The sequence below is a fragment of the Pseudophryne corroboree genome, chromosome 7, assembly GCF_028390025.1.
Source record: "Pseudophryne corroboree isolate aPseCor3 chromosome 7, aPseCor3.hap2, whole genome shotgun sequence".
NCBI classification, from domain to species: Eukaryota; Metazoa; Chordata; class Amphibia; order Anura; family Myobatrachidae; genus Pseudophryne; species Pseudophryne corroboree.
Genome location: NC_086450.1, coordinates 1540023 through 1553893, shown reverse-complemented (window position 1 = coordinate 1553893; position 13871 = coordinate 1540023). Strand labels below are relative to the sequence as shown.

The 13871-nt window shown below is 51.8% G+C and overlaps 1 protein-coding gene across 1 annotated transcript in view; it reads left to right on the top strand.

Annotated features, from left to right (window-relative positions):
- The first annotated feature begins 3000 nt into the window (after positions 1 to 3000).
- SUMO1 (small ubiquitin like modifier 1) overlaps positions 3001 to 13871 on the top strand; it is a 57268-nt gene continuing 46397 nt past the window's right edge. Inside the window, exons 1-2 of the mRNA XM_063932590.1 lie at positions 3001 to 3245; positions 9757 to 9834. Coding sequence (XP_063788660.1) covers positions 3234 to 3245; positions 9757 to 9834 — 90 coding nt within the window. The 5' untranslated portion in view covers positions 3001 to 3233. The remainder of the gene's footprint in view (positions 3246 to 9756; positions 9835 to 13871) is intronic.

The following is a 13871-nucleotide window of genomic DNA, read 5'->3' as shown; positions in this document are numbered from 1 at the left end:
TTCATTACACACGTCATTTAATTCTTCTGATTCAGGAAAAACTATAGGTAGTTTTTTCACACCCCACATAATACCCTGTTTAGTGGTACCTGTAGTATCAGCTAAATGTAACGCCTCCTTCATTGCCAAAATCATATAACGTGTGGCCCTACTGGAAAATACGGTTGATTCGTCACCGTCACCACTGGAGTCAGTGCCTGTGTCTGGGTCTGTGTCGACCGACTGAGGCAAAGGGCGTTTCACAGCCCCTGACGGTGTTTGAGTCGCCTGGACAGGCACTAATTGATTGTCCGGCCGTCTCATGTCGTCAAACGACTGCTTTAGCGTGTTGACACTATCCCGTAGTTCCATAAATAAAGGCATCCATTCTGGTGTCGACTCCCTAGGGGGTGACATCCTCATATTTGGCAATTGCTCCGCCTCCACACCAATATCGTCCTCATACATGTCGACACACACGTACCGACACACAGCAGACACACAGGGAATGCTCCTAACGAAGACAGGACCCACTAGCCCTTTGGGGAGACAGAGGGAGAGTTTGCCAGCACACACCAAAAGCGCTATATATAACAGGGATAGCCTTATAATAAGTGCTCCCTTATAGCTGCTTTATATATATCAAAATATCGCCATAAATTTGCCCCCCCTCTCTGTTTTACCCTGTTTCTGTAGTGCAGTGCAGGGGAGAGACCTGGGAGCCGTCCTGACCAGCGGAGCTGTGAGAGGAAATGGCGCCGTGTGCTGAGGAGATAGGTCCCGCCCCTTTTCCGGCGGGCTCGTCTCCCGCTATTTAGTGAATCCAGGCAGGGGTTAAATATCTCCATATAGCCTCTGGGGGCTATATGTGAGGTATTTTTAGCCTTTATATAGGTTACATTTGCCTCCCAGGGCGCCCCCCCCCAGCGCCCTGCACCCTCAGTGACTGCGTGTGAAGTGTGCTGAGAGGAAAATGGCGCACAGCTGCAGTGCTGTGCGCTACCTTTAGAAGACTGCAGGAGTCTTCAGCCGCCGATTCTGGACCTCTTCTGACTTCAGCATCTGCAAGGGGGCCGGCGGCGCGGCTCCGGTGACCATCCAGGCTGTACCTGTGATCGTCCCTCTGGAGCTGATGTCCAGTAGCCAAGAAGCCAATCCATCCTGCACGCAGGTGAGTTCACTTCTTCTCCCCTCAGTCCCTCGTTGCAGTGATCCTGTTGCCAGCAGGACTCACTGTAAAATAAAAAACCTAAGCTAAACTTTTTCTAAGCAGCTCTTTAGGAGAGCCACCTAGATTGCACCCTTCTCGGCCGGGCACAAAAATCTAACTGGAGTCTGGAGGAGGGTCATAGGGGGAGGAGCCAGTGCACACCACCTGATCTGGAAAAGCTTTACTTTTTGTGCCCTGTCTCCTGCGGAGCCGCTATCCCCCTGGTCCTTTCAGGAACCCCAGCATCCACTAGGACGATAGAGAAACTACGGGTAGTTTTTTCACACCCCACATAATACCCTTTTTTGTGGTACTTGCAGTATCAGAGATGTGCAAAACCTCCTTCATTGCCGTGATCATGTAACGTGTGGCCCTACTGGAAAATACGTTTGTTTCTTCACCGTCGACACTGCAGTCAGTGTCTGTGTCTGGGTCCGTGTCGACCCACTGAGGTAACGGGCGTTTAATAGCCCCTGACGGTGTTTGAGACGCCTGGACAGGCACTAACTGAGCTGCCGGCTGTCTCATGTCGTCAACAGTTTTCTGTAACGTGCCGACACTGTCACGTAATTCCTTAATTACGGCCATCCATTCAGGTGTCGACTCCCTAGGGGGTGACATCACCATTATAGGCAATTGCTCCGCCTCCACATCATTTTCCTCCTCATACATGTCGACACACACGTACCGACACCCAGCACACACACAGGGAATGCTCTGATAGAGGACAGGACCCACTTAGCCCCTTGGGGAGACAGAGGGAGAGTTTGCCAGCACACACCAGAGCGCTATATATGTTTAGGGACAACCTTACAATAAGTGTCTATCACTTATAGCTGCTTATATCTGTTATTTTGCTAAATAAGTGCCCCCCTCTCTTTTTTACCCTGTTTCTGTAGTTGCAGGATGCAGGGGAGATTCTGGGAGCCTTCCTACCAGCGGAGCTGTGTGGGAAAAATGGCGCTGTGTGCTGAGGAGATAGGCCCCGCCCCTTCACGGCGGGCTCTTCTCCCGCTTTTTTCTGGAAAACTGGCAGGGGTTAAATACATCCATATAGCCCAGGAGCTATATGTGATGTATTTTTTGCCAAATAAGGTAAATTCATTGCTTCCCAGGGCGCCCCCCCCAGCGTCCTGCACCCTCAGTGACCGGAGTGTGAAGTGTGCTGAGAGCAATGGCGCACAGCTGCAGTGCTGTGCGCTACCTTATGAAGACAGGAAAGTCTTCTGCCGCCGATTTATGGACCTCTTCTTGCTTCAGCATCTGTAAGGGGGCCGGCGGCGCGGCTCCGGGACCCATCCATGGCTGGGCCTGTGATCGTCCCTCTGGAGCTAATGTCCAGTAGCCTAAGAAGCCCAATCCACTCTGCACGCAGGTGAGTTCGCTTCTTCTCCCCTTAGTCCCTCGATGCAGTGAGCCTGTTGCCAGCAGGTCTCACTGAAAATAACAAACCTAAACTAAAACTTTCACTAAGAAGCTCAGGAGAGCCCCTAGTGTGCACCCATCTCGTCGGGCACAGAGATCTAACTGAGGCTTGGAGGAGGGTCATAGGGGGAGGAGCCAGTGCACACCAGCTAGTCCTAAAGCTTTTACTTTGTGCCCAGTCTCCTGCGGAGCCGCTATTCCCCATGGTCCTTTCGGAGTCCCCAGCATCCACTAGGGCGTTAGAGAAATATGAATGCCCTCACCTGTGCTGAAACACCTTTCTTATCCATTAACCTGTTCAGCACAGGTGAGGGCAATCATAAATGAAGAGGGTAGTCCAGAAGCAGAGCATTGTGTCCTCCTGGAGAGGTCATGTTGGGAGGTATGCTCACGGTAGATGCTAGAATCACGTGGGCTAACCTCCGTCCCTGCAACAGCCCCCAGCAGCAGCACACACGTCACAGGACGTCATCAGGGCGTGGGCGGGGCATTGAATGGCAGGAAGTGACATCGGCACCGGAGACAGGAAGACATCATCGCCTGAGAAGAGAGAGGGAGACAGAGGCAGAGAGAGAGAGCGGCTCCCAGCGCCCGACACACACCGGGGACCGCAGCCAGCATGTCTGACCAGGTGAGCGGGGACCGGGGGGAGGCAGCCATCATGACAGCGGCACTACATCTCCCAGCATACCCCGACACACTGCTGGAGTCCCTTCCCCCGGCCTAGTGTGTGTATTATACAGGGTTACACGTACAGCAGACTGTCATCCCCCGGCCTAGTGTGTGTATTATACAGGGTTACACGTACAGCGGACTGTCATCCCCCGGCCTAGTGTGTGTATTATACAGGGTTACACGTACAGCAGACTGTCATCCCCCGGCCTAGTGTGTGTATTATACAGGGTTACACGTACAGCAGACTGTCATCCCCCGGCCTAGTGTGTGTATTATACAGGGTTACACGTACAGCAGACTGTCATCCCCCGGCCTAGTGTGTGTATTATACAGGGTTACACGTACAGCACACTGTCATCCCCCGGCCTAGTGTGTGTATTATACAGGGTTACACGTACAGCAGACTGTCATCCCCCGGCCTAGTGTGTGTATTATACAGGGTTACACGTACAGCAGACTGTCATCCCCCGGCCTAGTGTGTGTATTATACAGGGTTACACGTACAGCAGACTGTCATCCCCCGGCCTAGTGTGTGTATTATACAGGGTTACACGTACAGCAGACTGTCATCCCCCGGCCTAGTGTGTGTATTATACAGGGTTACACGTACAGCAGACTGTCATCCCCCGGCCTAGTGTGTGTATTATACAGGGTTACACGTACAGCAGACTGTCATCCCCCGGCCTAGTGTGTGTATTATACAGGGTTACACGTACAGCGGACTGTCATCCCCCGGCCTAGTGTGTGTATTATACAGGGTTACACGTACAGCGGACTGTCATCCCCCGGCCTAGTGTGTGTATTATACAGGGTTACACGTACAGCGGACTGTCATCCCCCGGCCTAGTGTGTGTATTATACAGGGTTACACGTACAGCGGACTGTCATCCCCCGGCCTAGTGTGTGTATTATACAGGGTTACACGTACAGCAGACTGTCATCCCCCGGCCTAGTGTGTGTATTATACAGGGTTACACGTACAGCGGACTGTCATCCCCCGGCCTAGTGTGTGTATTATACAGGGTTACACGTACAGCAGACTGTCATCCCCCGGCCTAGTGTGTGTATTATACAGGGTTACACGTACAGCGGACTGTCATCCCCCGGCCTAGTGTGTGTATTATACAGGGTTACACGTACAGCAGACTGTCATCCCCCGGCCTAGTGTGTGTATTATACAGGGTTACACGTACAGCAGACTGTCATCCCCCGGCCTAGTGTGTGTATTATACAGGGTTACACGTACAGCAGACTGTCATCCCCCGGCCTAGTGTGTGTATTATACAGGGTTACACGTACAGCAGACTGTCATCCCCCGGCCTAGTGTGTGTATTATACAGGGTTACACGTACAGCAGACTGTCATCCCCCGGCCTAGTGTGTGTATTATACAGGGTTACACGTACAGCAGACTGTCATCCCCCGGCCTAGTGTGTGTATTATACAGGGTTACACGTACAGCAGACTGTCATCCCCCGGCCTAGTGTGTGTATTATACAGGGTTACACGTACAGCACACTGTCATCCCCCGGCCTAGTGTGTGTATTATACAGGGTTACACGTACAGCGGACTGTCATCCCCCGGCCTAGTGTGTGTATTATACAGGGTTACACGTACAGCGGACTGTCATCCCCCGGCCTAGTGTGTGTATTATACAGGGTTACACGTACAGCGGACTGTCATCCCCCGGCCTAGTGTGTGTATTATACAGGGTTACACGTACAGCGGACTGTCATCCCCCGGCCTAGTGTGTGTATTATACAGGGTTACACGTACAGCGGACTGTCATCCCCCGGCCTAGTGTGTGTATTATACAGGGTTACAGGGACAGCAGACTGTCATCCCCCGGCCTAGTGTGTGTATTATACAGGGTTACACGTACAGCAGACTGTCATCCCCCGGCCTAGTGTTGGTATTATACAGGGTTACACGTACAGCAGACTGTCATCCCCCGGCCTAGTGTGTGTATTATACAGGGTTACAGGGACAGCACACTGTCATCCCCCGTCCTAGTGTGTGTATTATACAGGGTTACACGTACAGCAGACTGTCATCCCCCGGCCTAGTGTGTGTATTATACAGGGTTACACGTACAGCAGACTGTCATCCCCCGGCCTAGTGTGTATTATACAAGGTTACACGTACAGCGGACTGTCATCCCCCGGCCTAGTGTGTGTATTATACAGGGTTACACGTACAGCAGACTGTCATCCCCCGGCCTAGTGTGTGTATTATACAGGGTTACACGTACAGCAGACTGTCATCTCTCGGTCAGTGCTGGGGATCTCTGTGGGGAGGGGTCCTGAGGGTTACACGGACAGCAGACTGTCATCCCCCGGCCTAGTGTGTGTATTATACTGGGTTACACGTACAGCAGACTGTCATCCCCCGGCCTAGTGTGTGTATTATACTGGGTTACACGTACAGCACACTGTCATCCCCCGGCCTAGTGTGTGTATTATACAGGGTTACACGTACAGCAGACTGTCATCTCTCGGTCAGTGCTGGGGATCTCTGTGGGGAGGGGTCCTGAGGGTTACACGGACAGCAGACTGTCATCCCCCGGCCTAGTGTGTGTATTATACAGGGTTACACGTACAGCAGACTGTCACCCCCCGGCCTAGTGTGTGTATTATACAGGGTTACACGTACAGCAGACTGTCATCCCCCGGCCTAGTGTGTGTATTATACAGGGTTACACGTACAGCAGACTGTCATCCCCCGGCCTAGTGTGTGTATTATACAGGGTTACACGTACAGCAGACTGTCATCCCCCGGCCTAGTGTGTGTATTATACAGGGTTACACGTACAGCGGACTGTCATCCCCCGGCCTAGTGTGAGTATTATACAGGGTTACACGTACAGCAGACTGTCATTCCCCGGCCTAGTGTGTGTATGTAACAGGGACAGCGGACTGTCACCCCCCGGCCTAGTGTGTGTATTATACAGGGTTACACGTACAGCGGACTGTCATCCCCCGGCCTAGTGTGTGTATTATACAGGGTTACACGTACAGCAGACTGTCATTCCCCGGCCTAGTGTGTGTATTATACAGGGTTACACGTACAGCAGACTGTCATCCCCCGGCCTAGTGTGAGTATTATACAGGGTTACACGTACAGCAGACTGTCATTCCCCGGCCTAGTGTGTGTATTATACAGGGTTACACGTACAGCGGACTGTCATCCCCCGGCCTAGTGTGTGTATGTAACAGGGACAGCGGACTGTCACCCCCCGGCCTAGTGTGTGTATTATACAGGGTTACACGTACAGCGGACTGTCATCCCCCGGCCTAGTGTGTGTATTATACAGGGTTACACGTACAGCGGACTGTCATCCCCCGGCCTAGTATGTGTATTATACAGGGTTACACGTACAGCGGACTGTCATCCCCCGGCCTAGTGTGTGTATTATACAGGGTTACACGTACAGCAGACTGTCATCCCCCGGCCTAGTGTGTGTATTATACAGGGTTACACGTACGGCGGACTATCATCCCCCGGCCTAGTGTGTGTATTATATAGGGTTACACGTACAGCAGACTGTCATCCCCCGGCCTAGTGTGTGTATTATACAGGGTTACATGTACAGAAGACTGTCATCCCCCGGCCTAGTGTGTGTATTATACAGGGTTACACGTACAGCAGACTGTCATCCCCCGGCCTAGTGTGTGTATTATGCAGGGTTACACGTACAGCAGACTGTCATCCCCCGGCCTAGTGTGTGTATTATACAGGGTTACACGGACAGCAGACTGTCATCCCCCGGCCTAGTGTGTGTATTATACAGGGTTACACGGACAGCAGACTGTCATCCCCCGGCCTAGTGTGTGTATTATACAGGGTTACACGGACAGCAGACTGTCATCCCCCGGCCTAGTGTGTGTATTATACAGGGTTACACGGACAGCAGACTGTCATCTCTCGGTCAGTGCTGGGGATCTCTGTGGGGAGGGGTCCTGAGGGTTACACGGACAGCAGACTGTCATCCCCCGGCCTAGTGTGTGTATTATACAGGGTTACACGGACAGCAGACTGTCATCCCCCGGCCTAGTGTGTGTATTATACAGGGTTACACGTACAGCAGACTGTCATCCCCCGGCCTAGTGTGTGTATTATACAGGGTTACACGGACAGCAGACTGTCATCTCTTGTTCAGTGCTGGGGATCTCTGTGGGAAGGAGTCCTCAGGGTTACATGTACAGCAGACTGTCATCCCCCGGTCAGTGCTGGGGATCTATGTGTAACACTTCTAGTAGATCAGGAGAAATGATGAACCTGTAAGTAGGGGACAGAGTGATGTAATATGTAGTTTATCCAGGACAATAGTGAGTTGTATTATGATGTCATTAATCTGGTTAAGAAAAACATTTGAGTTTTGATTATCAAGTTTGCCCATTGCTGCCCAGATGTCATGTTTGGGTAAGAGGGGGTACTATAGCTACTATACATGTATGATGAGTGTTACATAGCGGAAGTGTCACATCTATAGTGTCCTCGTCTCCCGTGTATGGGGAGTGAGGGGCTAGTGTTACATAGCAGAAGTGTCACATCTATAGTGTCCTCGGCTCCTATGTATGAGGAGTGAGGGGCTAGTGTTACATAGCGCAAGTGTCACATCTATAGTGTCCTCGTCTCCCGTGTATGGGGAGTGAGGGACTAGTGTTACATAGTGCAAGTGTCACATCTATACTGTCCTCGTCTCCTGTGTATGGGGAGTGAGGGGCTAGTGTTACATAGCAGAAGTGTCACATCTATAGTGTCCTCGGCTCCTATGTATGGGGAGTGAGGGGCTAGTGTTACATATTGGAAGTGTCACATTTATAGTGTCCTTGGCTCCCATGTATGGTGAGTGAGGGGCTAGTGTTACATAGCGGAAGTGTCACATCTATAGTGTCCTCAGCTCCAGTGTATGGGGAGTGAGGGGCTAGTGTTACATAGCAGAAGTGTCACATCTATAGTGTCCTCGGCACCTATGTATGGGGAGTGAGGGGCTAGTGTTACATAGCAGAAGTGTCACATCTATAGTGTCCTCAGCTCCCGTGTATGGGGAGTGAGGGGCTAGTGTTACATAGCGGATGTGTCACATCTATAGTGTCCTCGGCTCCCGTGTATGGGGAGTGAGGGGCTAGTGTTACATAGCGGAAGTGTCACATCTATAGTGTCCTCGGCTCTCGTGTATGGGGAGTGAGGGACTAGTGTTACATAGCGGATGTATCACATCTATAGTGTCCTCGGTTCACGTGTATGGGGAGTTAAGGGCTAGTGTTACATAGCGGAAGTGTCACATCTATAGTGTCCTCGTCTCCCGTGTATGGGGAGTGAGGGGCTAGTGTTACATAGCGGAAGTGTCACATCTATAGTGTCCTCGTCTCCCGTGTATGGGGAGTGAGGGGCTAGTGTTACATAGCGGAAGTGTCACATCTATAGTGTCCTCGGCTCCTATGTATGGGGAGTGAGGGGCTAGTGTTACATAGTGGAAGTGTCACATCTATAGTGTCCTCGTCTCCTGTGTATGGGGAGTGAGGGGCTAGTGTTACATAGCGCAAGTGTCACATCTATAGTGTCCTCGTCTCCTGTGTATGGGGAGTGAGGGGCTAGTGTTACATAGTAGTAGTGTCACATCTATAGTGTCCTCGTCTCCCGTGTATGGGGAGTGAGGGGCTAGTGTTACATAGCGGAAGTGTCACATCTATAGTGTCCTCGTCTCCCGTGTATGGGGAGTGAGGGGCTAGTGTTACATAGCGGAAGTGTCACATCTATAGTGTCCTCGGCTCCTATGTATGGGGAGTGAGGGGCTAGTGTTACATAGTGGAAGTGTCACATCTATAGTGTCCTCGTCTCCTGTGTATGGGGAGTGAGGGGCTAGTGTTACATAGCGCAAGTGTCACATCTATAGTGTCCTCGTCTCCTGTGTATGGGGAGTGAGGGGCTAGTGTTACATAGTAGTAGTGTCACATCTATAGTGTCCTCGGCTCCCGTGTATGGGGAGTGAGGGGCTAGTGTTACATAGCGGATGTATCACATCTATAGTGTCCTCGGTTCACGTGTATGGGGAGTTAAGGGCTAGTGTTACATAGCGGAAGTGTCACATCTATAGTGTCCTCGTCTCCCGTGTATGGGGAGTGAGGGGCTAGTGTTACATAGCGGAAGTGTCACATCTATAGTGTCCTCGTCTCCCGTGTATGGGGAGTGAGGGGCTAGTGTTACGTAGCGGAAGTGTCACATCTATAGTGTCCTCGTCTCCTGTGTATGGGGAGTGAGGGGCTAGTGTTACATAGCGCAAGTGTCACATCTATAGTGTCCTCGGCTCTCGTGTATGGGGAGTGAGGGGCTTGTGATGTAATGTCTCGCCGCCTACTCCTCCTTACATGAAACCAAACCATCCAGCCAGAGACCTCACTGACCTATACATACCGTGATCTCCGATCCATAGCACCAAGTAATGTCTCTCCTCCTCCTTCTAGGAAACCAAACCATCCAGCGAGGACTTGGGAGATAAGAAGGAACCCGGTGACTACATTAAACTAAAAGTAATTGGCCAGGTAAATGAATGCTTAATTATATGATGGAATGAAAGACAATGTATGGAGATGTCCCATTACAGCATGGCTGCATAGGCGCCACCAGCATCTGCCTACTATGTATGTAAGGGGCCCAGTCAGCGCTGATGCCGCGCGTTTCACGCATTGTGCGGCTGCTTTCATCAGTGCAGAGGAATATGCGCTGTGCAGTGGCTTCTGGGAGGATTTCTTTATTTCTTTTTTTAAATCGAGTAGTTTGTATTCAATAAAAAAAAAATCAGTCATATTGTCACATTTACAAGCAATACATACATTTAGCTGAACGCTCGGTTAACAACAAAGGCAAAAAACCAACGCATAGAACCGTTCACAAGAGTATGGTGGCCAATCCCGGGATTGGGATCCTGCGATTTTGACCAAAAATTGTCTGGTATTCAATCCCAGGATTAGAGCTTCCAATCACAGGGATTTTGGGATCGGGAAGTCTTTTTTTTATTCACTGCCAGAAAGTGTTGAGCGTCCTCAAGAGGGTCAGACGCAGCCCGGCTCCCTCTGCCCCCTGGCTGTGCTCAGTGTGCCGTGACGTCAAAGGTCACGCTGCGCAGCCGCCCGCTGCACCTCACCTCCCCTCCCCGCAGGAAGTGGACCCAGCCCCCCACCCATCCAGATGAGGGTGAGTTATGTGGGCTGGGCATGGCGGGTGTCACATTGAAAAGAAACAAATCCCGGGATTGAATAAAAAGGCCTGGGACAGGCGACCCTACTCGGGAGCAATACAGTAACATGTGCAGAAATGTACAGTAATCCGGGAACATGAGGGCGTGTGCCTGCCTCAGTACACAGCTAGCAGCAGGGGAACAGGACTGTACATAAAGCATAAGGGCGTGTGCCCGCCTCAGTACACAGCTAGCTGCAGGAGATAGAGGGGAACAGGACTGTACCCAAAGCATAAGGGCATGTGCCCGCCTCAGTACACCGCTAGCTGCAGGAGATACAGGGGAACAGGACTGTACATAAAGCATAAGGACATGTGCCCGCCTCAGTACACAGCTAGCTGCAGGAGATAGAGGGGAACAGGACTGTACCCAAAGCATAAGGGCATGTGCCCGCCTCAGTACACCGCTAGCTGCAGGAGATACAGGGGAACAGGACTGTACATAAAGCATAAGGACATGTGCCCGCCTCAGTACACAGCTAGCTGCAGGAGATACAGGGGAACAGGACTGTACCCAAAGCATAAGGGCGTGTGCCCGCCTCAGTACACAGCTAGCTGCAGGAGATACAGGGGAACAGGACTGTACATAAAGCATAAGGACATGTGCCCGCCTCAGTACACAGCTAGCTGCAGGAGTTACAGGGAACAGGACTGTACATAAAGCATAAGGACATGTGCCCGCCTCAGTACACAGCTAGCTGCAGGAGTTACAGGGAACAGGACTGTACATAAAGCATAAGGGCATGTGCCCGCCTCAGTACACAGCTAGCTGCAGGAGATACAGGGGAACAGGACTGTACATAAAGCATAAGGGCATGTGCCCGCCTCAGTACACAGCTAGCTGCAGGAGATACAGAGGAACAGGACTGTACATAAAGCATAAGGGCATGTGCCCGCCTCAGTACACAGCTAGCTGCAGGAGATACAGGGGAACAGGACTGTACATAAAGCATAAGGACATGTGCCCGCCTCAGTACACAGCTAGCTGCAGGAGATACAGGGGAACAGGACTGTACATAAAGCATAAGGACATGTGCCCGCCTCAGTATACAGCTAGCTGCAGGGGATACAGGGGAACAGGACTGTACATAAAGCATAAGGCCATGTGCCCACCTCAGTACACAGCTAGCTGCAGGAGATACAGGGGAACAGGTCTGTACATAAAGCATAAGGACATGTGCCCGCCTCAGTACACAGCTAGCTGCAGGAGATACAGGGGAACAGGACTGTACCCAAAGCATAAGGGCATGTGCCCACCTCAGTACACAGCTAGCTGCAGGAGTTACAGGGAACAGGACTGTACATAAAGCATAAGGGCATGTGCCCGCCTCAGTACACAGCTAGCTGCAGGAGATACAGGGGAACAGGTCTGTACATAAAGCATAAGGACATGTGCCCGCCTCAGTACACAGCTAGCTGCAGGAGATACAGGGGAACAGGACTGTACCCAAAGCATAAGGGCATGTGCCCGCCTCAGTACACAGCTAGCTGCAGGAGATACAGGGGAACAGGACTGTACATAAAGCATAAGGGCATGTGCCCGCCTCAGTACGCAGCTAGCTGCAGGAGATACAGGGGAACAGGACTGTACATAAAGCATAAGGGCATGTGCCCACCTCAGTACACAGCTAGCTGCAGGAGTTACAGGGAACAGGACTGTACATAAAGCATAAGGGCATGTGCCCGCCTCAGTACACAGCTAGCTGCAGGAGATACAGGGGAACAGGTCTGTACATAAAGCATAAGGACATGTGCCCGCCTCAGTACACAGCTAGCTGCAGGAGATACAGGGGAACAGGACTGTACCCAAAGCATAAGGGCATGTGCCCGCCTCAGTACACAGCTAGCTGCAGGAGATACAGGGGAACAGGACTGTACATAAAGCATAAGGGCATGTGCCCGCCTCAGTACGCAGCTAGCTGCAGGAGATACAGGGGAACAGGACTGTACATAAAGCATAAGGGCATGTGCCCACCTCAGTACACAGCTAGCTGCAGGAGTTACAGGGAACAGGACTGTACATAAAGCATAAGGGCATGTGCCCGCCTCAGTACACAGCTAGCTGCAGGAGATACAGGGGAACAGGTCTGTACATAAAGCATAAGGACATGTGCCCGCCTCAGTACACAGCTAGCTGCAGGAGATACAGGGGAACAGGACTGTACCCAAAGCATAAGGGCATGTGCCCGCCTCAGTACACAGCTAGCTGCAGGAGATACAGGGGAACAGGACTGTACATAAAGCATAAGGGCATGTGCCCGCCTCAGTACGCAGCTAGCTGCAGGAGATACAGGGGAACAGGACTGTACATAAAGCATAAGGGCATGTGCCCGCCTCAGTACACAGCTAGCTGCAGGAGATACAGGGGAACAGGACTGTACATAAAGCATAAGGGCATGTGCCCGCCTCAGTACACAGCTAGCTGCAGGAGATACAGGGGAACAGGTCTGTACATAAAGCATAAGGACATGTGCCCGCCTCAGTACACAGCTAGCTGCAGGAGATACAGGGGAACAGGACTGTACATAAAGCATAAGGGCATGTGCCCGCCTCAGTACACAGCTAGCTGCAGGGGATACAGGGGAACAGGACTGTACATAAAGCATAAGGACATGTGCCCGCCTCAGTACACAGCTAGCTGCAGGAGATACAGGGGAACAGGACTGTACATAAAGCAGAAGGGCATGTGCCCGCCTCAGTACACAGCTAGCTGCAGGAGATACAGGGGAACAGGTCTGTACATAAAGCGTAAGGACATGTGCCCGCCTCAGTACACAGCTAGCTGCAGGAGATACAGGGGAACAGGACTGTACATAAAGCGTAAGGGCATGTGCCCGCCTCAGTACACAGCTAGCTGCAGGAGATACAGGGGAACAGGACTGTACATAAAGCATAAGGACATGTGCCCGCCTCAGTACACAGCTAGCTGCAGGAGATACAGGGGAACAGGACTGTACCCAAAGCATAAGGACATGTGCCCGCCTCAGTACACAGCTAGCTGCAGGAGATACAGGGGAACAGGACTGTACCCAAAGCATAAGGGCATGTGCCCGCCTCAGTACACAGCTAGCTGCAGGAGATACAGGGGAACAGGACTGTACATAAAGCATAAGGGCATGTGCCCGCCTCAGTACACAGCTAGCTGCAGGGGATACAGGGGAACAGGACTGTACATAAAGCATAAGGACATGTGCCCGCCTCAGTACACAGCTAGCTGCAGGGGATACAGGGGAACAGGACTGTACATAAAGCATAAGGCCATGTGCCCACCTCAGTACACAGCTAGCTGCAGGGGATACAGGGGAACAGGACTGTACATAAAGCATAAGGACATGTGCCCGCC